A 25509-nucleotide genomic window follows, 5' to 3' on the forward strand; every position below is an offset into this window, starting at 1 on the left:
TCTGAGCCCTCATTACTCATCACAGCATATTCTTCTCACAACAGATATCCATTTAATTAAACATGACCCGAGGGGAATCACCATGCACCGCTGACTTCTCTGCAGACAGGCCGAGCCTGTCAGTTGGAGCAGGGACAAACAGGCACCATGGACTCTATGGAGATGGATTCAGAGGCTGCAAACGAGTGGATTACACCAATTTTTTTAACCTTTAACCTACCTAAAATGTAGGACTTTATCCTGGGATAAGGAAAAATTAAATTCAACATCCACTGTTCAGTCATGGAGCACTACTTTTTTTTGCCATCTTTTACAAAGGAGTATGTCTTGTGGTTATTTAGCTGCCGTGGCTTCAGCTTAACTCTTGAGTTTTTCTATGTTTTTCCCTTTTATTAAGCTTCATGTAAACCCTGAAACTGATTTCAGTGGAGATCAGGGATGTTACCTACAGCTTTGTAAGTTTCCTGCTCCAGTGCGGACCAACTCCTGAAATTCATCATTGAGTTTCAATCGGCAGGTGCAAAAAAAAAAGAAGAAAAAAAGCCTAGTTCTCCACAACACTTCTCTCCCACCGCGTCTTCCCAACTCCCAGCTGAATCTCTTCCATCCTGACCGGCAACCCTGGATATCCTCCTGCCTGGATGACTGAGGGAAGAGTTTCCAGTGACAAACCATGGCTCACTCCTCTCACCCCCCTGCCTGGAGGGAGATGACAAATGGAGGGGGGAACCCCCACTTCAACAACGCAGGCCAGAATGGGGGTTCCCACAGCACCACCCGCTACATGCTGAAAAAGCAGCAGCGCCACAGACGCAGGTCCTCCTCACCGATGGGCAGGGTCATTCTCATCAACACACCTGCTGATGGTGAGCTCTGAACACAATAGCAATCCTCTGTTACTTTGGTAACACACACAGTGCCACTGAGTTAGTCATTAGTCCAATTTCAGTTTAGAGTTCAGAGCAAGATAATAAATATATGAAGTGTATTGTAGGTGTTGCTGCTTAAAAAAATTAGTCGGATAATTGTTTGGTTGAAGGAGAATTAATGTGCCCGAATTTCAAAAGTCAATGAATTTTCTTGTACTCCTTTCAAGCTAAAATACTGAAAGAAATTTCAGATCTTGTTCCTAAAATGTGAAGATTTGCTTGTTTTCTCTTTCGCTTGGCAGTAAACTGATTAACTTTGGGATTTGTTCTGTTGATTAGACCCAACAAGCATTTTAAGGAAGTCACTTTTGGCTCTGGCAACTTATATTGGATATTTTCAATGTTTTCTGTCATTTTATAGATTTAACAATTCCTTAATTAATTGAGAAAACACTTGGCAGATCTGTCCATGCTAAAAAATTTTTTTTTTTTAAAAAAAAATACCCAGTAGTTGCAGCCATAGTAGACACCACACAGATGGACACTGCAAAAACTTTAATGAACTAAGACTAGTGAGGATTCTTTAAAAAATAATTATTTAAAGGCTTTTTAATCATCAATTACCTTCACAAAAAGTTCAGTAGTTAGAGAACTGACTAAATCAAATCAAAACTTCCAGTATATGAATATGTCCCGGTCTGAAAAAGTTTGAGGGCACTCACTACTTTAGGGAAAAATGAATATTTCAAGGTTTGAGAATTTTGAATGAATTTGGTCAAATTCATAGGTATTAAATATTAGTGCAACGTATTTGAAAATGTGTCAATGTTTCAGTACTTTTTAACTCACAGTAAAGGAGTACATTTATTTGTGTAAGTATAATTTCTATCGTTTAACAGGAATTTATGTAAATGCATTTGTTCAGTTTTACATTTCCAGACCATATTTTCTCGTGACTGACACAGTCCCCGTCAGCAGTTAGTTGTCCGTCAGACTGCGTAGACCTTTATGACGGGTGCATGTCAGTGGGTTTTGTGGTTGTGTGTGTTTGCAGGAGGGGATGACAGCGAAGACCTTCACACAGTGACGGTCGATAAGAGTCCAGATGGACGTCTGGGTTTCAGTGTCCGCGGGGGCTCTGAACATGGACTCGGCATATTTGTCAGCAAGGTGGAGGATGACAGCTCTGCAGGTTAGGAGGAAGTGTGTATGAGCGTGTATTGTCCGTTTATGTGAAAGTGTTATTTACGCAGATTGCTTATTTTCTGTACATGTACGTCTGCATGTGAGGTCTTCTGTTTGTGTGTGACATTTGCTGTTGTTTATCATGCTGAGTTCCACCTGTGTCTGCAGCGCAGGCTGGGCTGACTGTGGGTGATAAGCTGGTGGAGGTGAATGGGGTCAGCCTGGAGAGCATCACCATGAGCAGCGCTGTGAAGGTCCTGACAGGCAACAACAGGCTGAGGATGGTGCTGAGACGGGTGGGCAAGATCCCCGGCATCCGCTACTCCAAGGAGAAGACCACGTGGTGAGGCCCGTCTGCTCAGCGCAGCCTGAATGTGAAGAAAACTGAGATGAAATATTTACCCTCTCCAGTTAATTTAACTAGTTTACCACACACTAACTATATATTATAACTCTTTGCTGGTTATATTATCATGTAAACCTTTTTACTACCACCACTGACCTTTGCGTGGCTCTTGTTTTGTGTAGTCTTGTCACTTGACTGTAGCTCACACTGGTTCTTTCTTTTGGGATATACTGTATCTTGGTTTCATGTGGCAGCAGTGGATGGATTACTGCTGTGACCTTTATGGCTATTTGATTAACTGATACGGACAGTCCTGAGTTTAGTGGATAAAGAGAAAGCAGTCTATGCATGTTTTCATGTGCACATACACTGTGTGTGTGTGTGTGTGTGTGTGTGTGTGTGTGTGTGTGTGTGTGTGTGTGTGTGTGTGTGTGTGTGTGTGTGTGTGTGTAGGGTGGATCTGATTCACCGGCGGATGGTGGTGGAGGAGAGCGGTCGTACACCGTCAGAGGCCAGTTCGGACAGCGCTCTCCGCAGAATCGTGCATCTCTTCACCACATCAGACGACTACTGTCTGGGCTTCAACATCAGAGGAGGCAAAGAGTTCGGACTGGGGATCTATGTGTCTAAGTATGAACACAAAAGTGGGGATTGAAACACACTCACGTGTTTTAAATTTATAGTGGCCATCAACACCAGATAAACAAAATTATTTGATTCTTGAAAACTCACTTGGGCAGCAGTGTGTTGTTGTTAGTGCAGGTGGTGAAACCCATGTTCAACCCACCCTGCTGAAGTGTCCTTGAGCTAGAAAGAGGCAGACGTAGTAAAATAATTATGTAACACATCGTAGTCTCATTTTCAGACTTTTGTTGTTGTTGTTGTTGTTTTTGTGTTAGATCAGAGCAACCAGACTTAAATTAAACAACTGTGTAGTGTAGTTGTGCCTTTCGTGGGACTAAGACAAACATGAAAACATTTAAGATGACAGACGCAGCCAATAACAAGAGAGACAGAAAAATTAATGAAATAAATGTCAAATGGAACAAAATATTTTAAGTGAAAATGATATGCAGAGGGATAATTTATACTTCTTTGGAACTGCTCACATGAAATAGACATCCTTATCGCCTGTGTGTGTGTTTGATTGTATGTGTCTTCATACCTGTTCTCTTCAGGTTGGACCCGGGTGGACTTGCAGAACAGCACGGCATCAAAATGGGCGATCAGATCCTCGCAGCCAACGGGGTGAGCTTTGATGACATCACCCACAGCAATGCAGTCGAGGTCCTGAAGAGCCACACCCACGTCATGCTGACCATCAGGGTAAGAGAAGATTTTGCACATAAACTTGAGTTGAACTCTGCGGTTTCCCCTAAGCTTTGTTGTGTTTTCTTAGCCTCTTTAAGCTCATTGTTTTGGTTCACTAAAAGCACTCTCATTATCCCCAAAAAAGCTCTGTTAAAACAACTGTTTGCTACCTGATCAGCAGCAAACGGCACACACACACAGAGTTTGGCGACTGGCTTGTGAATGTAGTGAAGCATTTAGCAGCTAAAGGGCCAAACATTTCGGTCTGGGGTTGGTGGAGAACAAAACAGAGCTAAAAGGACAGTAAATATTGGACTAATATCCATCTTGTGCCCATGTTGCTCAATGTCTGCTGGCTATATAAATAAACAATAATTTGTGAAAATGGTAGCCACATATATAACTATAAGGTGATATTAACAGTGTTGTTTTTAAGACTTGTAGCCCTCGAATGACCAAAAACAATCGTCAAAGTCTGATTTCTGAAATGTGTTCCCTTTGGCTTTGATGTATCTGCGCTGCCGTGTTAATCATTTGCTCAGGGTTAAATGGAACAATTGAATGGAGCCTTGAGTGCTGACACAATAATAAATGTTAGCCTGTTAAACAACAACAGCTCTTCTCAATGAGCCGGCACAGCAGAGCAGACAGCTGGCTTACAGCCCTTGAATTCCTTATGTGTGTCTGTGTGTGCAGGACAGTGCCACTTAACCTGTCTCATTTCTAGATAAAGGAATTGTGTGTACATGTGTGTGAATGGGTACATGCGTGTAGTGCAGTGTGTGTGAGTGTGCGTATGGGCACTCGCTTAGCTCACTAACATTGCTGCATGCTCATTTTACTCCTCTGATCTCAGGTTCCACGTGTGAAAAACAGCCAGGGACGACGTTCATTATTCAAAAGCAGTCTGGGATCAGGTTATAATCAACAGAAAGCTGAATTTTATGCCTTCCACCTGTCCTGTATTTGACCCATTTATGGATCAGAGACATACAGAGTGCAGCAAGGATTAATTCTAGTTATTAAACTCTCTCCATCTGGTCATGTGAGGCCTTTGTTGAAATAAACCTTAAGTGTTTTCCTTTTGACCTTAAGCTGTTTATTGGTCAGACAATCCCTTAAAATACACTTAAGAGGCTGCTGTACACTAAAAATGGATGGAACATGGCTTCATCCTTCAAATCCTTTATTTTTTCATGGCACTCATATCCACTCCAACCACCATAATATATGTACATGCAGCCTTTTCAGATAAGATAACATCATGGATATCTGCAATATTGTTCTAACATCCAGTAATTGACATTTAGTATATGAACTAACATAAATATCAATTGAAATAACTGTGTCCTGAAAGGCAACGGGTTAAAACCGCTGTGCGAGACTGCAGATGTTTAAGAGACTGTTAATCTGTCTCTGACGCAAATAATTGTTTGTCCATGTTTTAATGGATTAAAAAAAACGCAGTCTTTCAGTCCTTAATTTACAGTCTGTCAGTCTTTTCCTTCATGGTGCCCAGATGATGAATCCTGAAGACTTTGATGATCCCCTGACCTTTGCTTTTGTCCTCACATTGGTGGGTTTGACTGAAATGTCTCAAATATTAGTGGATGAACTGGCATTAAATACAATATAGGCATTTATGTTCCCTTGAGGCTAAATTATTACAAGTTATAGTATTTATAACTTGCCAAAAATGATTGAGTCAAAAATACCTGAAAAAATAATTTCCATCAGCCTAAACTGAAGTTTGCGTTTTCTGCGAATGAGCAAATGTTTGCATGCTAACACACTCGATTAAAATGCTGAACATAACTGTACACTTATTAATCATCCATTGTCATTGTGACTATGTTTGTATGGTGAGCTCACGGAGCCAGCTGTAGATCTAAAGAGATTCTACACCGTAAACGTCTGATTCTCTAGTTTAATCTTGTTGGCTGCTGCTGAATGTTTTGTTTTGTTGCACTTCAACAGGAAGCTGGGAGATACCCGGCATACAAGGAGATGGTGGCAGAATACGGCTGGCTCGACAAGCGTATGTTGACCCTCCTAAAATGTGTTTATCACAAAGTATAATTAGACCGAGACCATGTTTGAGCTGAGTTTTATAAAGACATGAGGATTGAACAAAATAATGTAGAACAAAATAATGAAGATTTGATCTGGCTATTTGGAATTTGAATTCTCGAGTCTGTTTGCAAAGCCAACTTAAACAAAAAGAAAAGTGTAACATTGTCCAAGTGTAGCCTGCTTGTACCAGAACCCTGTCATTCTGTTTCTTACCAAAACTCAAATTCCTTGTTTTTCCACTTTGATATGAGTACTTCTGAACACAGCCAAGGATTAATTCAGTGTTCTCAAAGGCAGCTCAGTCGTCTGGAACAGAGCATGACCTGACATCTGGGTCAAGATACAGAGTCATTTTGGAGTTTCATTATGAAAAAGAAAAAGAAGAAGTCCTGGTTCATGTTCTGTCTCTGAAAAGCTTACAGGATTATCAGGCTGTGAGGGCAGAGAGGTTTTGAACCCAACGAAGATTGTAAAATACGGAAATGAAGCTTCATGTACAAATCGTATTGTGTATGTTGTGCTCATATATATAGTAGTTGGAAAGCTGCACAATGTGTTGCACTTTCACAATAATATTTTAAACACACACTAATATCCATACTTGTAATTATGGATTGTTTTCTACAGTAGCCAATGGGGGCCCTGTACCATCCTCACAGGGGTCAGACTCCAACTCCTCTGCCTCCTCGTTGTCCTCCAGCTCCCTCGGTGGTCTCTCCCAGGTCCTGTTTCCTCCCATCTTCGGCTCAGAGATGGTAGATGTCGCCATCTCCACTGAGGACCGTTCTCGACGTCCAAGCAGCGCGGAGCGTACTGCTGACACCGCCATACAGACTGACCCTCAAGCTCCAAACTACCGGGACCACCCGTCACCCAATGGGTCACACCCCGACAGGCTGGTCTCCACAGAAACCAGACGAACTGTGGGTGCAACAGTGCTGCTGAAGGACACAGTTATACGTGGGAAAGGGGAAGGGCCGAGGGAGATGGGAGGAGCCAGGGAAGGGGGACTGGGACATACGAGGACGCTGTCATCTGGGGACAAGGAAGTGGAGAAACACTCGCCTAAGACAGCAACACTGATGGCCCTGAGCAGACCACGGAAGCCAATCAGACGCTCCCAGAGCCACATCACGGTGTCAGGTGAGATCCTCAGGCTCTGAAGCTGTTGATGTGAGGTTGCTCTGTAGGTTTAGGTGCATTATTAAATAGTTTATCCATCAGGGAACACGGACCATCAAATGCAAAATGTCCAAGAGATGTCTTTACTCACTAAATGTAGGGTATTACTTCATATGTAGGTCATATTTAAGGGAGAAAAGATGTAAAGAAGAAACCAGAGAAGTGCAAGAAATTATTTGTTCTTAAATGTATGGCTCTGGTTGTCAGTTCACACAACCAGTGCTGCATTGCAATGTGTCTTCACTGTAAAGTAGCACTAAAAAGAGAGCACAGATGAGGCTGATCGGAAAATAATAAAAATGTCCGAGGATCATTAAAGTTCACAGCGATCCCGAGTGTGCAAAATTTAATAGCAATCCATCCAGTGTGATGAATAGAGAAACACACTCTGATCAGTCTCTGTCGTATAACTTAACATATTTATCCTGGGAAACAGGCTCAAAATCAGAAAAATCTATATAAAATCTGATCCTCTACCAGCCTGTTATAGCAAACTGCAAGGAGGACAAAGTCATAATTATTTCTCTCAGAAAATACAGATTCCACCAAGTTAATAAGCATACAACTCTTTTCGATTGGACTGACTGAATCTTCTGGCAAGGTTGCAGTGAGTCTTTTGAGTTATTCATCAGATGACTTATCAATATACTGACTGATAACGATGTCTCTTGGACCATGCTGGCTATCAATATCACATTTTTTATCTAAATGCCTTAAATTGGCCTCAAAGATACAGCCAGGTTATACTCTTCACTGCAGCCGAGACATCAGACTTTCATGTCATCATGTCACATTTAGAAGCAGCTACAATCAGCTGGTTTTTGTGACAGTAGCTGCGGTCACTGTGAAATGATATCCACTCTCAAACCCTTCAGAGATTTTCTGCAGGATATGTGTAACTTCACTGACCTCTCATCCCTCCGTCACTCCAGGAAGTAAACAAGACTCCCTCCAGACTCCACATGGCTGATTTAAGCTCCAGACAGAATTTGCCTGGGAGTGCAGAGTTGACACAGACTCATGATTAATCACTGCCCTTTACTCTCACTTGTTGTACTTCTGTGAGAAATGAATAAGAACGAGCATATGGTGAAATATCCATCCAAAGCCTTGGCGGGGCTGTTGAGTTATTAGCCTTTCCTTCTCAATTTATCCAGCTCACTCGTATCTCCAGGACCTGGCGGGGGCTTAGGGCAAAGCCTGGGGCTGATTGGACATTTGTTATGTAAGCGGAGCACTTCAGTGTAGTGCTCTCAATAGATGGGGGGGGGGGTGTTCAGGTTGGTGTAGCTGCAATCCATCAGTACGACTGTGTTACTTTCCACAGTGGCAGATTTACTGCAGTGAACAGGGGAGCTGACTGGAAGAGGAATGAACAGTCTGTGCTCATAGCAGAGAGTGTGTATCACCCAGTGTTATTGGCTAACAGTTAGGCATGGAGCAGCACAGAGGCTAATGAATCATGTTTTCAACCCCACACACAGATATGCAAAGTGTCTTTAGGCTTACTATGGTTCAGCACAACTGGAAGATTTCTGTATGAAGATGTAACTGCTGCAAAGACGACATGTCACTGCCTGCTATTGATTGGTTTAGTTTATTTTGTTTCAATTAATTACTTTTTTCTATTTATTTACACCGTTTTTCAGGTGAAGGACTAAGCAGACCTCACACACTGTCAAAATCTGTCATATTTTACAGCAACTGGTTGCAGAAATGTATCTGCACTGACCCCATACTGTATGTCTGTGTATGTAGAGAGACTATTTTCTCTTCTATTTTTCTACTTTTAGAGGACAGAAAGAAGAAGAAGGAGAAGCAGCAGAGGGAGAAGAGCTCAACGGGGGGTAAAACCGGCTTGCAGCGCTCCAAGACCTTTGTCAACCTGTTATTTAAGAAAGACCGTAAAGAGAAGAGTCGCTCCAAGTCACCGTCTCCCCGTGCTGACAAAGGTGAGAGCACAGTCACAGGACATCTTCTTTCTTTCATGCATCCCACAAAACAAAATACAGAGTTTTGACAGAATTGACATTTAATAACTAACAAATCAAAGATGTGAGCAAAGATTCAGAGATCTTAAACCAGGCCAAGCAAAATACAGTGTCCTGTTTTCAGATTATACTCCTAACATTTGGATGTCCCATGAATATTAAATTATAACACAATGCATCACAGAGCTCATCTCTAGGGGTTCTTAACTTTCACAAATTAACTACACACGCTCTAAAAACACGAGATAATTATTGTCACATTCTTGAAAAATAACCATTACAGCAACTACTTCACTCCACTGTAATTAGGTTAAAATCCTCAGATTATTTTGTTTGCGTGTTATTTCTGCTGTCACCTTAATTCCTCAGATAAGGAGCGGGGTCGTTCGTTCCAGCTCTTTACCTCACCGAGGGAATCCCGCGCTGGCAGCCCGCTGCCTCGAGTCAAGACCCTACAGCATGTGGAGGACGTAGCAAAGAAACTGCTCAGCCAGGATGAGGTGGCTGCTGTGATGAGACACTGCCGGCAGGTGAGTTCCCAATCGTAAATCTCTACCACCTCAGAGGCACACTCCTGTGTGTGTGTGTGTGTGTGTGTGTGTGCTTGTGTGTGCGTGTGTGTGCGTGTGTGTGTGTGTGTGTGTGTGTGTGTGTCAGTGCGTGTTTCTTCTCAGTGAACGAACATCAGCTGGACTCCTCGCAGGCTAGAGTGTGCAGCACTGTTTCCCGTGTCGCTGAGTGTCCTTTAGTAGTAGACGTGTCTGGCAGCAGCTGTGACAAAAGACGGATACAACCTGTCATTTACGATTAGGATCAAATATCGGCCATCATTTGTTCCTTTTATCTTTTCTCAGCCTCATGTGACACTCAAACAATTTCCACTTCTTTGCAAGATCTTTGCCTCACTCCAGTGGGCATCGAGTCTACTTTGTGCAAAGTGTGGCTCTTCTGCTAAAACGGAAATTAAACACCAAAGTCTGAAAACAGCAGAGTGAAGGGGTGTTCCTGGAAAAGTCCACATTTAATGTTGGTGCAGCATATCGCAAGACAACCCAATCAAGGAGATGCTTCTGGAAGACATCCTGACGTTTAGTCTTTAGTATGGGCCCACTTTCTTTTTTAAACGGGATCCTACATTTCCCATTGTGCACTAGTGTCTTTTATTAGACCTTTCCTTCTGCTGTAACTGAGCACTTCTTCCAAACCTCACACCCTCTATAACACAGGCTTTGTGTTAAAAGTCTAACACACAAGCCAAGATGTTGCCATACTTTTGAAAACTCCCCACAGAGCCAACGATTACATAATATAACTGTTTTCATAAACTCGGTAGTGCTGCTTGCCACAAGTAAACTGACTTTCATGTGTAAAATCAGTGGATGTCTGTCTATTTAGACATCTATACTGACTGGTTCTTCTTCTTCTCTAATTTGTACACCAACCATATATTTTCCTCAGTTTTTGTCCGACACTGTGATTGAGGATTTAGTGCGTCCTCTTCTGGCGATCTTGGACAGGCCAGAGAAACTGCTACTTTTCAGAGAAATAAGGTGAGATACGCAGAGTATAATAGTGTTTTAAATGTATAAACTTGTATGTGACTAACTTTGACTGACTCGGATTATATTCTCTGCAGAATGCTGATACCTACTACTGAGTTGGGTTGCTTTGACAGCATGGTCATGCCTTTTGAGCTGGAGGCGTACGATATTCTCAAAAGTCGCTCTAGTAAGCAGAAGAATTTACCTAACATCCCTTTTCAGATGTTTTAATCAAGTCAGCTTACTATAAATACATATTGTCCTGTTTGCATGACAAAGAAAAGAGTAAGAAATACATAAAAGTTAGGAAAGAAATGTTTGGAAATTCTGTGATATCGTTAGCTATTTATTTATTTTCAGTACGTTCTCCAGCTCTGCGGTCCCCTCGCAGTGGAACCCCTCGCCGTCACCTCATCACCCCAGTCCCAGGTACATGGGCTCCATCTCTTTCAAGACCTCACTCTTTTCTCTGAGTCTGTCTCTCTGTCTGGTTGATGGCGTTTCTCTTATTCCACAGAACTTTCAAATACATGAAGGGCTTAAACCTCTCACCTTTTGCCTACACTTCGCCATCACCTCACGTCTTTCCTGCCTCGTCCCATATTCATAGTGTCAAACTGAAACACCTGCACACACACGCTGTATCCTGTCCCTGGCATGCCACACACACACACACACACACACACACACACACACACACACACACACACACACACACACACACACACACACACACACACACACACACACACACCAGAGTGCACATCTCAGGTTTCCTGTGCCTGCGCTGAGGCAGAGGCTTGTGTTACATCTCTGTGTCCGGCAGAAAGGACTGAGACGTGCTGAATTGGCAAGTGTGACACTTCAACAATACAAAAATGGGGAAAAAGTCATTGAGATACAATCAATACCGTCTCACTGTAGACTGCAGCCATCTCACTTTCTGAGGTCACAGGTCGGGGATCAAAAGCCCAACATTATGAAAGCCGGAGGAAGATGACAGCCCACTGAGGTGTCAGGGTTTTGTAACCCGCTCCTCATATCTCCTTGAGGCCAGCAGCTCGAGGCTACAATAGCTAGCACAACGCATCCAAATCTTAAACCGAAACTGTTGAAGATTGCGTTGCATTGTGGGTAATGTAGTAGCCAAGTTAGTGAAATAAAACTCTGCTGCGTCAACTGACCATCACGCCTCCAATATTAGCAATGTAATGCTTGACTGGTAGAGTACTCTTCACATCACTCTCTTTATGTACCGAGTTCTTCCCCTGATTGAAACGTCTGGTCTACTTCCCGCAGGATTTCAGCTGAACATGCTGTTCTTATGTTTGTCCAGACTACAGGGGGGGATTCCACCTCCAGCCGGTCCAGGACACACTGCGAGAGCGTCAGCTGATTGAGGAGTTTGAGAGACTGCGTTTGTCCGGCCAACAGTCAGGCCATCTGCCACCATCTCGTGCCTTCACCCCTCTGCTGGATGTACCTGTGGACAACTATGCTTCCTCCAGTGTGCGCTCCCGTTCCCTCAGCCCCTCGCCCACTCACAGCTTCCTCCTCACAGAATCACCGCACAGGACCCAACGAGGACGCCAACCGCATCGCTCCCCAAACAGAAGAGAGAACGGGGCAGCGCCTTTTGACGAGGTCTCCCTGCTGTCCGCGTCCGACCGAGGAGATGTGGCTCCTGAACGAGGGAGGTCGCCTGTGAGGAACGGCCTCGGGAGAGGAAGGAGGGAGGGGAGTCCTGACAGCGGAGAGGGCAGACAGGGCAGGCAGGAGGGTTACACAGAGGTCAGCGTGCGTGTTCCTTCCGAGCGGAGAGGGAGAACCCCTCTGGCCGACGTATTTGATCCGCAGAGAGAGAGGAGCCCATCCACGGGCAGAGGGAGTGGGCTGCAGGCGAACGGACATTCACCAAATAGTCATGGAGTGAAGAGAAGAACAACCCTACCACCTGAGGAGTATGACATCACCACTTTGACCTTCTCCAAGGCCAAGCAGTCACTGGGTAAGCACAATACAAAACACTGCTGAATGACTGTTGTAAAGCTGCTCGTTACATCATCAGTAGAGGTCAGGGCATCACTTACTACCAAACTAAAAGGCATTTGAAATGGTTAAATGCTGTAATATTAGCTGAAAAAGACCAAAGGGAGTATATATAACAATAGACTAACTACAATGCAGGAATCCTACAGTTTATTATTTTTTGATATCCCTTTGGGTTTGCAGGTATAAGTATCTCTGGAGGTGTAGAGTCGAGGGTCCAGCCCATGATAAAAATTGAGAAAATCTTCCCAGGAGGCGCTGCATCTACAAATGAGGCTCTGAAGGTGAGCATCCAAAACACATCCATATTTTATAAAAATGGGTTTCAGCTCTGCAGGCATGAAAAATAAGGATTCCTACACTTGAAGTCTGAGAGAAAAGTAGCAAATATGTGAAACATATTCAGGTCTTTCCACCATAAATATTGAGAATGAACTTCATGAAGCTCACCCTGATTTTAAAGCACATCCAACGTCCATCTAGGTGGTAGTTTATAGTAACTACCTGGCAGGCATCTGTCCTGCGGTTATGGGTTGCTGTTGAAATAAGTAAGCGTGTCGATGACGGAGAGGTTGAACACAATGGTGGAGAGATGAGAGGAGAGCCATCTCAAGTAGCCCATCACCTCCATTATTGATGAGGTACACGGGTGCTGGTCTGCTAATGTATTGGTAATATATTGCCCACAAAGTAACTTAACAGTCATCAGTGATCGTGGCCTGGTTCACTTAAACACACATGATACACACACTCATTCACCACAGTTAAACACAGACTAATACTTGAAGCTTTAAAGTCAAAGATGCAGCAGACAAAACACCTGAACATAAGTGTGTGTGCGGGGGGGTTAACAATGTCTGAAAAAGACCTGCAATAGTATTTAACTAATTCATACATGTGGGTCAATTTGCATGTGTTGCCTAACTCCACGCTGTCATCTGACTACTAGCCAGGTCTTATGCCTGATTAGTGTGTCAAACATCGAGGGGGATCCAGTATCTGCTCAGCATTTCAAATTTGAAGAGCTTCCCTCTTATGGTCCCTCAGTGCCTCCAGATGCCTGCAGTAAGATTTACACAAACACCACAGCCAAATCTTGGAACAAGAAGAATGTAAAGCAAAAGAGTGTCAGGAATGGCAAAGTTTGAAAATAAAAACAAAACCTGGCAAAGAGACTAAAGGTAGACCAAAAGTTGACAGCCACGTTAGCGGCTCTTTGAGGCTAAACATTTACAAAGTGGTGCAACGAGAAAACATTAACATTAGTATGCTAATATATTCTCTTTCTAACAATGCAAAACTGCTGATGCTGGTAGACAATGTTCACTATCTTAGTTTAACAAGTTTTGACATTTGCTAATTAACAACAAACAGAAAGGCCGGCTGGAGCGTCATCGGGTTGTTGTTGTTTTTTTGTTTCGGGCAGGTTAAAGATTATACCTGATGGTGGTAGTAAAAGCCAGATAATCACCAGAGTAATTCATATCCATCCTGATGGGAACAGTTATTGAGACGTTTACTAAAAGCCACAAACATCAACCTCAGGGTGACGTTAGAGGAGAAGTCAGGAGCGGATCAAAGTTAGGAGAATTGATTTTTATATAGGTTCCGTGAAGGATTGTACCAAATGTCACAGTAATCAAGCTAATAATTGTAGAGATATTTCAATCTGGAACAAAGTTGTAGGTTTAACCGGGATACCAGGATGCTGACATATAACCATCCTTTTTTTTTTAGCCATGACGTTACTATGACTAAAGACACAGATATATGGCTGATTGTGAGCATCCAAGTGCTATCTATCGTCTCAACCTCGCACCTCAAAACCAGGCATGACAGCCTGCCCATATCAGCTCCATGGGTCAGTGCTATCTCCCCCTACACTGCTGAGGGAAGTGAGACCCGGGCAGCTCAGTGTTTACACGCATCCTGTCTCCTCAGACCCACCTGATAACTACCGAAGTATGTTTTTTTTTTTGTGTGTGTATACAGTCTGCACACATATCCAGACTCTGGATATCTGTACGTGAGTATGTCACTAACTGGCTGTCGAAGAGGGCACGGTAAATGTGTGACAGGTGAATTAATACCTAAAAAAATAATTATATTTTCATCAGCTATAATTCATGACAGCAAAAAAAGTTAGTGTCTTAACATGAAATTAACATTGGGATTCTCTAAACTTTAGACAAAAAAAATGTGTTTGGCAGTCGGCAAATGTTTCAGAGACGGGTATCTAAAACCTGAGCCGAACGTGAGCTTGTCTAGATAGAGATAAATGAGTCTAAAGGGTTTTAGTAGATTTAGAAACAATTATAGAGAGATGTGATAAACTATTGATATTTTATTGATAATAAATGACACAGAGAGTCAATACTTCCTCTCTCCTCAGCTAAATATTCTAGTCAAATTTATTTGGCCACAGATCCTCCCATGCAAGCGGTAGTAATTTTTACAGGCCATGTTATTTTTGGAACGTGATGCCCATTGGCTATAAAAGAGGGAACCTCATAAATGCGCTCCATAAATGGCCGTGAAGAGGATAGGGTAGATTAGGTTGTGATCTATTTAATTCAGATAAATTACTTAAAAAAATAAATAAATAAAAAACACTTTTTAATCTCCTCTTTTGGTTAAATGGATCTAAATCTTTTGATACTGTTCGCTTGAAAAGGCTATAAGGTTAGCGGTGAGCACCAGACTGTCTGGTTACAGCTTTTAAGAAAACCTATCAGGACAAACGCAGGGCAGCACAGTTCAGACCTCCTCCCATATCCACAGATGTTTGGACCATAATAGAAAGAATAGGTTGGTGCAGAATGAAGGGGAAAATATTCTATTTGTGTCTAATGACTGGAAAGGAAAAGAGAAAGGAAGAAAGACGTGATTGGTGGAGATTCAACAATGGCCCTCGGCCTTGTGTGTTTTTGTGTTATGTGTTTCTAACCTTCACTGACGGTGAGCACATTAGGCAGGTGCATCCTCAGCAAACGCTGATGACATCAGAGGAAGTTCCTCTCCTCGGGGCTCCAAAGATTTTGCTCGCATCCTGCAGGAAACATTGAGCAAATGGTTCTAACAGTGTGTGTTGGGGGGGGTGGGTGTCTCTGTATGTTCTTTTTTCTTCTTTTTTTCAATAACCTTGTGCTGAAAGGGAAACTTTATATGTTCACTAGTGACAGCCTTCAGTGTGAATATATTAAAGTAATGGGAGAGTCCCAATTCTCTCTGGCATAAATTACGTTCTCACTTAGGGACACAATTACTGCAGATTCATGGAGACTGTCCATAATGTTGCTCAAGACAAAGAAAGACTGCTGCAGAAAAGCGATACAGAGAGGGAGGAAAACGCACAGAGATCTAAACGATCACGAAATAAGATGAAATCTTATTATGTGTTTTACTCATGTTTAACTTGCCTTAACGTGTTAAATCGTGTGTGCTCATCTGCAGGCGGGCTACGAGCTGCTGTCCGTGGACGGTGAGAGTCTGCAGGGAGTGACTCATCAGCACGCTGTGGACAAAATTCGCCGTGCGTTCAGCAACAGGGCCAAAGACCCGATGGTTTTTGTGGTCAAGGTCCCTAAGGTCCCTACGACCCCCACCAGCCCCAAGAGATCTGCTGACTAAACCTTGTGTGCCTCACAGCCGGACTTTTGCTCGGGCATGAAGGACAACAAAAACCTGAAGCTCCTGTGGGACTGAATAAACGACAGGATTCACTGCAGAGAAGGAAGTGCAGGACAGGTGGGGCTCCGGTCACAGAGGAGGGGATCAAAGGCAGAGTTGTGACAAGACATGCCAGGAAATATGTCAAAAAGAAAGGTTTGCGCTGGCTTTTAAGACTGATACAGGAGCATATTTATCAAGAAAAAGATTGTTAGAAATCACTTTTGCTTCAACGAAATGTAAGATGAGGCCCAAATGTTGCAAGTGTTTCTCTTTTATAACATTCAGTGTTTTTAGCAAACATTTTACCAAATGTATACATTGCACATTAACTAAAATTAATTTACGTGTTTTCTAAAAGGTGTTTTGTGATAAGATTATGTGCCACTGTTCAAACACGTGGCTACCTTGCCGTGACCTCAGAGCCCCGTCTGATCGTGGAGCCAGTGGTTTGCACTTTTCACTTGAAGCATCTTGGCCCTGCAGCCCTGCCAGAGGGAGATTACCCCAGCCTGCGTTATGAGATTTATAGATTTATACCCAGATTAAACCCATGTATTATGTCAAAACTGATAGTTTGGGTTTAGAGGATGTCTGTGGGGATTATTTCAAATTGCTGCTCAGTATTTTTTTGCTGTGTTTTTCTGGCAGAAGTGCTCGTGCTTTGGAGCAATCCGCCACTTTAGAGGCTTAATTACACCATGCTGTGGACGGAGATTATGCAGACATGTGGAGGAGTTGGGAAAAACATGTCAATGAGAAATGCAGGACATGGAGGCCTGTGGCACAGTTGAATTCAAAGTGGGGTAGAGGAGATATGGCCAGGAGAATGTAGTGTGCATAGTGCCTTACTTCTGTGGACGGGGAGCGGGGGAAAACACTAATAAAATGTTACTCAAGCTTGGTTTTATTAAGCGTTAGAAAAGCTCAGGATGAAATGTTTATATCTGGTTAAAGGGTAAGGGTTATTCTGGCATACTATTAAATGAAACTGATGAAACCGAGTCCGTCTATGCCTTTTGAGTTAGTACGAAGTTCTTCAGATAATTGAATTCAATCCAAATAATTTACTCAACCTTTGTGTTTCACGTAAAAGAAACAATCAAATCCATAGTCACTTTAAGGTGTGACAACTTGTTCTTTAATTAAAAACAGTCATTTGTACAAGAAATGTACACATAAAAATATTCATGACAACTACATACTTTATGAATTAATGAAGACACAATGTAAGCAAACATAAAAAAAAATGGCGCACAAAAGGATGAAAAACAAAAATGCCACAGAAAAGAGAATGTGTTACGTTGCTTTGGTCTAGTCACAGTGGCTACATTTGAAATAGATATTTGTCTAAATAAAAGACAATGTCACTCTGTTATACTATTTAGTGTTTTACATATTTACACAAAAGAACGGTTATGTAACAATGAAGAGAACCGAGATTTGAGGAAAACAAATGGAAGTCCAAGATGCACACAGAACTTTTCAGTGAGTTTTTGTTTTGCAACACCTGTGTTCGTTGTAATGATGTACCTGTGGTGAGTAAGTAACAGTCTAGGTCTGGTTAGTAAAGTGAATGTGGCTGGACTAACACAACTGGTTCCATTCAGAGTCGCTTCCCATGGCTTTACCTTAACAGTTTATGAACAGTGCAGACTTTTTTTTAATACTCTAGAATAAACCACAGTAAATGTGGCAATGTCATGCAAAATATAGCCCGATCAAATGTAGTGATCAAGTTCAACTGAATTTCCAAGAATAGGAAACATAACACTTTCTCTGTTTGTGTCAACACTGACCTCAGCTGGATGAAGAAGTCTCTCAGAATGATATATCTCATGCATTTATAAATGAATGACAAAAACCAACGATGACGACATGAGTTAGTGTGATAGTATGATACTGATTATCAAGTGAAAGATCAATTCAAATGGAGACAACAGGCCAAAAACGAGCCTCAAATAAAAGCTCCCCACTGTTTTAACACCTGCAAAGTTTGGTCGCCAGGGTGTATGGTTTTCCACAAAGATTATATAATGTAAACATACATTTTTCCATGCATTACAGTATTAGGTGCACTCTTTCATGCTGCCGCCTCCGTTTGTAATTGATCCATCATTTGAAATGTTGGTATGCCATATACATTAACCCACATTTATACCAGTACTACAACAAAATATCTTGAGGTGCTATATATATATATATATATACACATATATATCATATATATACATGTATATACATATATATATGTATACATATATATATACATATATAAATACATATATATATACACATATATATATATATATCTATATATATATATATATATATATATATATATATATATAAAAATATACAACATCTCCATTGTATAATTTCCATTTAACTATTATTCCTCGATATAGACTCTTTGCAAAATAAATGTTCTCAGCAGCCCTATTATACCGACATGCTCAGTGTAACACACAGCCCTGCATATACTGTGAGAGCAGCGCAACCCACAGCTTCAAAAAGTTAGCATGCTCCTCACCGGTTTATATTTAGGCCCTCAGAAGCCGACCTGCCTTGAGGACACTCAGCGCTGGAGCTACTGCATCTGCACACTCTCATCTCACTGTCACCCGAACCAGCTTCTCCTGAAATCTCTTATAACGAAGACATGCAGTCGTGCCAGTCTCACTACCTGTATAGCAGTCAGGGAAGTTTATATTCTAGCTGGGGGACTAGGAAGACTTCAAACATGTTATTTGGCTTCGGGTTGCCAAGAGCTTCATAAAGAGCACTAATGGGAGTGAAGGGGAATAAACGGAAACTCTGAAGAAGCATGCCTACAGTTCAAACACTGGCTTAAATCTCCGTGACGTCTCTACCAAGCTGCAATACTGTAAATATGCTCTATTTTTAGTTTCCTGATACTGACCGCCGAGTTGCTTTTCACTGTTGTACAAATAGTTGAGTCAGAAGCAGAAAGCGAGAACAGACATAAGGACAAAGTCAGAGTGAAAGAGGGGAATGAGTGGCATCCTGGTGATATCTGCCTTGCTACCATATGCTTCCGAGTGCTGAATTATAGTGAAATATAAATGTTTATGTCAGCTTGCTGCATTGTCTGAACAAGTTGACACATTGATCAAGTGCAACAGCATCAGTGTGGTGGTCTAGAAAACATGCGCAAAGTTCAAATAAATCCTCCCCTTTGAGCGTTCGGTTTCTGTGTCTCCGGTAGTTTAGGAAATGACAGAACAGGAAGTCCATGTGTAAGCAAACCAAGAGCCACATGTCAAAATCGGTTTGTTTGAGTTTGATGATTTGCCTCACAAGAACATCCCGAACAAAAGAGAGCAGGGAAGTTGTGCAAAGTACAACCATGGTTCTCATGGTGAGCAGATTCTTTTGTTGCCAGTGACGACCATTTACACTGCATTTATCTGAAGTCACAATACCTTCCTTTTCAGAAACACACCGCTGATATAATACCTCCGAAACAGCAAAATATACTTTATAATTTGTATAATTAAATGGACGGTTTATACTGTAAAAACTATGAGATGTGAACAATAATATTTGGTGGTATTTTCCTTTTATTTGTCGGACAGTGGTTGTTCGTGTCGCCAATGAGCACAGTTTGGACGGCTGATGAGGTCATCATTAATAGCCAGCGGTGGTGGAGTTTGATTGGACTGCTGTTTCGCTGCACGATTACATGCACGCTGGTGGCCGGGCGTTTAACATCTTGTGCTACCAAGAAAGTCGTGATTGCGTTTGGACCACATTGCTCTGCATGTAGTACTTTTTTTTTTTTTTTTTTTTTGCTTTAAAAGGTCCCATTGATTTTGAATAACCTGATTTGAACGTGGTCTGAGAAAGAAACACTTTTTTCACTGCTTTTGCTCCCACAGAAGGAAAAAAAGTCTTTGTGCTAGCTTTGAAGTGGAATACAACCCATTAGAAGCGTCACGGGAGACACCTTATAAGGATTTATTGGAGTACATCTCTGTTAGCAGGAAGAACAAATGCACCTTTGGGAGATCTCCCTTTTGACAGTAACGAGCGGTGAAAGCTCGTTCAGTGGTCCAGGTAAAGCCATGTTGAAGACGGTGCAGTATTTGGCCCGGAGTTCAACGTTTGGTTTACATCTTCGGAGTCTTTAGTGAGTTGCGTTTCCATGTTTCTGTGCACATATAACTGTAATTGTGTGCGTGCGTGTTTAGATCTCTGTGGCAGTGATTTCCTCAAAGTGGATGTCATTGCTGCCACTGTGGACATCATAGTCCTCCATGTCCCTGTTCTCCAGCTCCAAACTCAGCTCCCTCATCACTCTCTCCAGATCGCGGTTGCGGCGGTACATCTGGATGTAGTTTTGCTGCAGCTGTTTCTGGTAGCGGATTACCTGTGTTTAAAGAAAAAGGAGGATCAGAGTAAGATTTGTAATCTATTTTGACACGTGTGACACTGAATGAAAATAGCAAAGATTAAAAGTCTGTCACCAAGACATTATTTACCTTCTCCTTCTCCTCCTGCCACACCCTCCTCTCGTCCTCAAACCGGGACAGCTGCTCCTCACTCGTCCTCCTCTCGTACATGAGCTCGGCCTTCAGCCTGTCCACCTAAGGGAAAGAAAACATGTACTGTTTCAGTGGAGAAAGTCATACTGTGCTTAGCTCATTTACTTGAGATGAATTAGCAATACCACATTGTCGGGATACTCCCCTGAACATCCTTCTTTAATAATAATCAAATAATTGGGCCTTTAAATTACATAAAACCCAATGACAAAATACCTAAGGGACAAACTCATGGATAAAAACACAGTAAAACACATACATAAGTACAAAAGTATCATTATAACATTCTAAATACTGTACTTAACTGCTAATAAATGTACTTTTAAATGAGTTACTTTCCACCATTGGACTGATTCATTTTCATCACTTGTGTCTGGAAAATTTGCAGGAAAGTCATGTACCTGTTGTCTGAGTACCAACAATGTTTCTGCATTCAGCCTCTGAGCCTTGGATTCATCACTCTCTCCACCCCAGACCAGATGGGTCTCCTCTCCGTCGCGGTATACAGAAGGACTGGGACCGCCTCTGCCTGAAGTACCTCGACCCTGTTGGAGGGAGAGGCTCATGCATTGCCCCTTCATGGTTCCAGGTAGAGAGGCTCCGCCGTGATTGGACAGAGTGTCACGGAGCCGGGCTGACTCCTCTTCCAAACGGCCCACTTTCTCCCGGAGCAGCTCGGCTTCGCTCTTGCGTCTCTGGAGTTCGTTCTCGCAGACTTCCAGCTCCAGAGATCGCGTCCGCGTGGCGGTCTGGGCCTCCTGGGATCGAGCCTGGCTCGCTTGCAGCTCAGATCGAGCTTCTCTTAGCTGGGCCTTCAAGATCACAATGTCTCCTGCCTTCTGGCTGAGCTCCGACTGGATCTCCTTCAGCTGCTGCTTCAGGAGGGAGATCTCTCCCGACTTCTGACACACCTGAACAGAGAGATGCACTGAAATACTGAAAATACAGAACAAAATGTCTCTTATGGCAGATCACAGACTGACACTTGGGATTTTTTATTTTGCTCCTTAAAGGCAAACTCTTTCAAGTTTATAAGCTTATGAGGATAATTTAAGCTACTGGGTGTCATTTTATGCTTTTATCGGTGAGTAAACAGTTTATGCTTTTATTAGTAAGTAAACACTAGAGAAAAACATAAAAAGGGAAAGAGAGAGAGAAGTGAGGAACGACATGCAGCAAAAGCTCGAGACCTTTCATCACTCCGCTAACCCTGACCCAACCGCATTCCGGTTTCTGACTCTGGCTCACCTCCCACTTTGTCTCCTCCAGACGTGGCCCCAGCTGCGTCTGCTCCCTCTGGATGGTGGCACATCTCCTTTCCAGAGTCTCTCTGTCCTGCAGCAGCGAGGAGAAGTCCTCCTGCAGCTTCTTCTTCTCCTGCTGTAGCTGAAATACCTGGAAACACACAAAGATGGATATGTTCAGTATAAAATAAAAGACGCATGGTCAAAGAGAAAATCTGTGGACTCGTCACTAAAGCGCGAGACCACATTAATAACTGGAAGAGAAGATCTATATGAAGTTTAGGTTTCCGACAAAATTATATCAACTTAAGACATCAACTTCTGAAAATGATTGACATCACAAAGTCAAAACAAACTACCGCACACACTGATTTAATATAATATTTTTCTTACAAACAGATTACCGGGTCTTAAATACGTAGCATACCTGTAACTGTAGCACCTGCTGTGCTCTCTGCGCCTTCTGAGAGGCCTGCTTCATCTTGGTGGCACAGCTCTGTCTCAGCTCCTCCATCTCTCTTTCACAGCGACGCTGCTTTTCTTCATACACCTTTCAGAGAAAAAGATATGGAGAGAGGTCAGAGAGTAAGAGAGTTTTGAAAGTTCGTGTGCACGGTCAGGCGACCATGTCTCACCTGGCAGATGGCGGCTTCATTCTCATCCAGGTTTTCTCGGAGCTGCTGGAGCTCCAGGTCTCGCTCCCTCAGCTTCTCCTCCAGCTCCCTCACCACGGCCTCGTAGCCCTCCACAGGTGGTGGCGAGTGGCCACAGGACCCGCTGTCCGACAGGGGCTGCCCGCGCCCACTTAGCGACCCCGAGCCTGTACTCTTGCTGGACGATGAACGTCCACTGTCTGAGTTACTGTGGCCGTGGCTCCCACTTCCACCTGAAGTGTTTCTGCCCACGCCCGGCACGGGCTCCAGCTGGCCCCCAGTGCCAGACCCAGAGCTGGAACCCTCACTGGGGGCCAAACTGTAGCCTGTGCTGCTGTGAGTGGGGAGGCTTGAGAGGGAGTTCCTCCCTGAATCTGACATGGAGCAGGACTGGCTGTTCCGAGCATTGCGACCTCCGCTGTAGGAGTTACGCTTCCCTTCAGAGCTGGAATTGCTGCAGCCCAAGTTAACGTTTGTGCCGCCGGCGTTGCTGGATCCTCCGAGGGGCAGCAGCAGGTTGAGGCTGGCCTGGCTCTCCGACAGACAGTTGCCCCCTGGCCGTGGCGACAGGTACTGCACAGAGTGACGATTCTTGGGAACTACGGGTTTGAATGCTGTAGGACGGATCAGCACTTTCTCCATGTTCTGAAAGTTAAGAGTAAAACAGCATTAGTGGCTGATAAAAGCTAAGCTGCGCTAATTACCAACGGCTGAATAAAACTCATTAGAGAGGGGTGAGTGATGTGCTGGCAGGTCACCCCACCCGGCTCTGATTAGTTTGATTTGCTTTAATTGATATTCATGGGCTTAACTAAGCAATTTTCTTAATAATATTCCTATCTTGTAAGATAGAGAGACACAGTAGAGGGAGAACGTGAAAGAGGAGAGGACAGAGAAAATCTGATTAAAGGGCAGAGAAACAAAGAGGGAGGGAGGTGAGTGGAGGAAGAGACACGACAAAGACGGAGGAGGTGATAGCTTCTTCTGTTCTGTAAGCATTTTCTTAATGATCTTCCTCAGGGTTCACTAAATACGTCACTGGATGTAAGTGAGCTCCGACACTGATCAAGATGTGTCTGCAAGGTGAGGAGCTGTCAAATGATCCATCTGAGCCCGTCAGGCTGGTGATTAAGCTTCCCACTGGATCGATGGAAATAAATAGCCAATTAGACAGCTGAGGGGGATCTGCTGTAAAACATGTCCGCACCGGTGGCACAAACGCTCCTGTCGGCTTAAGTGTTTCATCAGTGCAGTATGTATTCAGGGAAGAGCAGATAGGACAAAAGTCCTCCGTATGATATTTAATGTCCCAGCGTGTAATCTTGAACCGTAATTGAAGAAGACATCGTCCTATAAATATCTTCAGGTCAGAGGTCACGGGCAATGACACAGCAGCACGTACAGAGCTGAGAAGGATACAGTGTCATGCTAAAAAGCACTTCAATATTTCCAGTAAGGTCGGTTCCACTTGTGACACCACTCTAGTGCCACGGATGAATGTCACATACAAAACATCGATATCAGGTTATGAAAGCCCGCATCTGAGTTTTGAGGCTGAGGTTGAAGAGATTCATACATCATTTTCTTGTGCATGAGCACTTTTTCAAGAGTTTTCAACCACTTCTCACAGACTTCATCAGTGAATGGAGTTTGCTCAGATGACTGTGATGTGGTTGAAAGATGTGTAAAAAGCTTGAACCTTGAGTGTAGATGATGATGACAATTGTTTCAAAGTTCAAGAATGAACTTTTAGGCTCTGCCATTAACGCATCTTTGGTGAGCTGAATAAATGGGTCTGGAGATTTGTTGTTCCACCTCTACAAGCTTCTCCTCACCTTCTCTAACTGTCCGGACACTGGGATGAGTTTGGGTGGAGGTCCACCGATGTTTCCGTTCAGAGTCCTGTTGTCTCTTTGGTCCTCCGAGTCGCTGCAGGGACTTGCAGCTGTCAGCACCAGGTTGTCGTTCCAGTCTCCAACCACCACCTCATCACTCACATACCCAAAGTTGCCATTGGTGCCACCACCTACTGCCCCGGCAACCGTCCCACCCCCACCTGCCCCGGCACAGTTTCCAGGTCTGGGTTGCTTCTTGGAGGGCAGCGGTGGAGGCAGGACCTGGGCTGAAGGCTGTGTTTGGCTGCTGATAGCCAGCAGCTGCTCCAGGGAGCTTCCACTGCGGAGGGTGTTGTCCTGGAGCCGGAAGCAGCTGGTAGCTGGCGTGGAGCGACGTGGCTTGTTGGTGAATTCGCTGGCAGCCCTGCAGTGTCTCTCCTGGTGCGTCCGGCCTGAGATGAGACTGCTGACAGAACCCATGGCTGTCTCAGAGCTATAGGGCCCACAGGGGCCAGAGCAGGGGCCTGAGGGGGAGTGGGATGGGAGCGGCCGGCACTGCTGGACGTCGAGACCTGGATTGGGGTGGTCACTCACAGTCAGAGGTAGAGCCTGAACCAGAGCCATGGTAGCCTGACGGCGTCAGACACACCACACACTCTGATAAGAGAGAGAAATAAAGACAACTTTTTAAATTCATACTCCTGATGCAACGTATGGAACTATTACACACGCACAGCTGTAGGGATATAAACATCCATACAACATTTTCATTCAATATTTAAAAATCATTGTACTTCCTTCTAACTGCCACTGATGCCACAACACATTTTATGGCACTTTGGATGCCTACATACTCCTATAAAATAAAATGTTCCTGCTTTTTCTTGCAAAAACTTGACATAGAATCACATTGTGCACAAAAAGGGCAGGCACTAGGACCCAGCAGAGACCTCTGCACAGAGCTGCACAGTGAGGAACCCAGTGAGACTCTAA

At 43.4% G+C, this 25509-nt stretch overlaps 2 protein-coding genes across 3 annotated transcripts in view; one reads left to right on the top strand and one right to left on the bottom strand.

Moving 5' to 3' along the window:
* The first annotated feature begins 673 nt into the window (after positions 1-673).
* Positions 674-17175, top strand: pdzd7a (PDZ domain containing 7a). The gene is made up of 15 exons (XM_069692573.1): positions 674-866; positions 1924-2061; positions 2223-2397; positions 2854-3030; positions 3579-3726; positions 5689-5749; positions 6412-6927; positions 8760-8918; positions 9327-9487; positions 10416-10507; positions 10594-10685; positions 10859-10927; positions 11835-12506; positions 12731-12831; positions 16001-17175. The coding sequence occupies exons 1-15, from the start codon at positions 674-676 to the stop codon at positions 16175-16177; spliced, it is 2931 nt and encodes a 976-aa protein (XP_069548674.1). The 3' UTR covers positions 16178-17175.
* Positions 17176-17334: 159 nt separating this feature from the next.
* The window catches only part of LOC138617580 (leucine zipper putative tumor suppressor 2 homolog), a 41830-nt gene continuing 33655 nt past the window's right edge, over positions 17335-25509 (bottom strand). For both annotated transcript variants that reach the window (XM_069692682.1, XM_069692681.1), the window contains 7 exons: positions 24517-25173; positions 22664-23326; positions 22456-22578; positions 22033-22179; positions 21186-21695; positions 20722-20826; positions 17335-20609 (listed from right to left, as the gene is read on the bottom strand). In XM_069692682.1, the coding sequence (XP_069548783.1) occupies positions 20427-20609; positions 20722-20826; positions 21186-21695; positions 22033-22179; positions 22456-22578; positions 22664-23326; positions 24517-25140 (2355 nt within the window). In that variant the 5' untranslated portion in view covers positions 25141-25173 and the 3' untranslated portion in view covers positions 17335-20426. The remainder of the gene's footprint in view (positions 20610-20721; positions 20827-21185; positions 21696-22032; positions 22180-22455; positions 22579-22663; positions 23327-24516; positions 25174-25509) is intronic.

This window comes from Brachyistius frenatus, unplaced genomic scaffold (assembly GCF_029030835.1).
Source record: "Brachyistius frenatus isolate BFR_SWC_R1_liver_20210118 unplaced genomic scaffold, ASM2903083v1 Contig_13, whole genome shotgun sequence".
NCBI lineage: Eukaryota > Metazoa > Chordata > Actinopteri > Embiotocidae > Brachyistius > Brachyistius frenatus.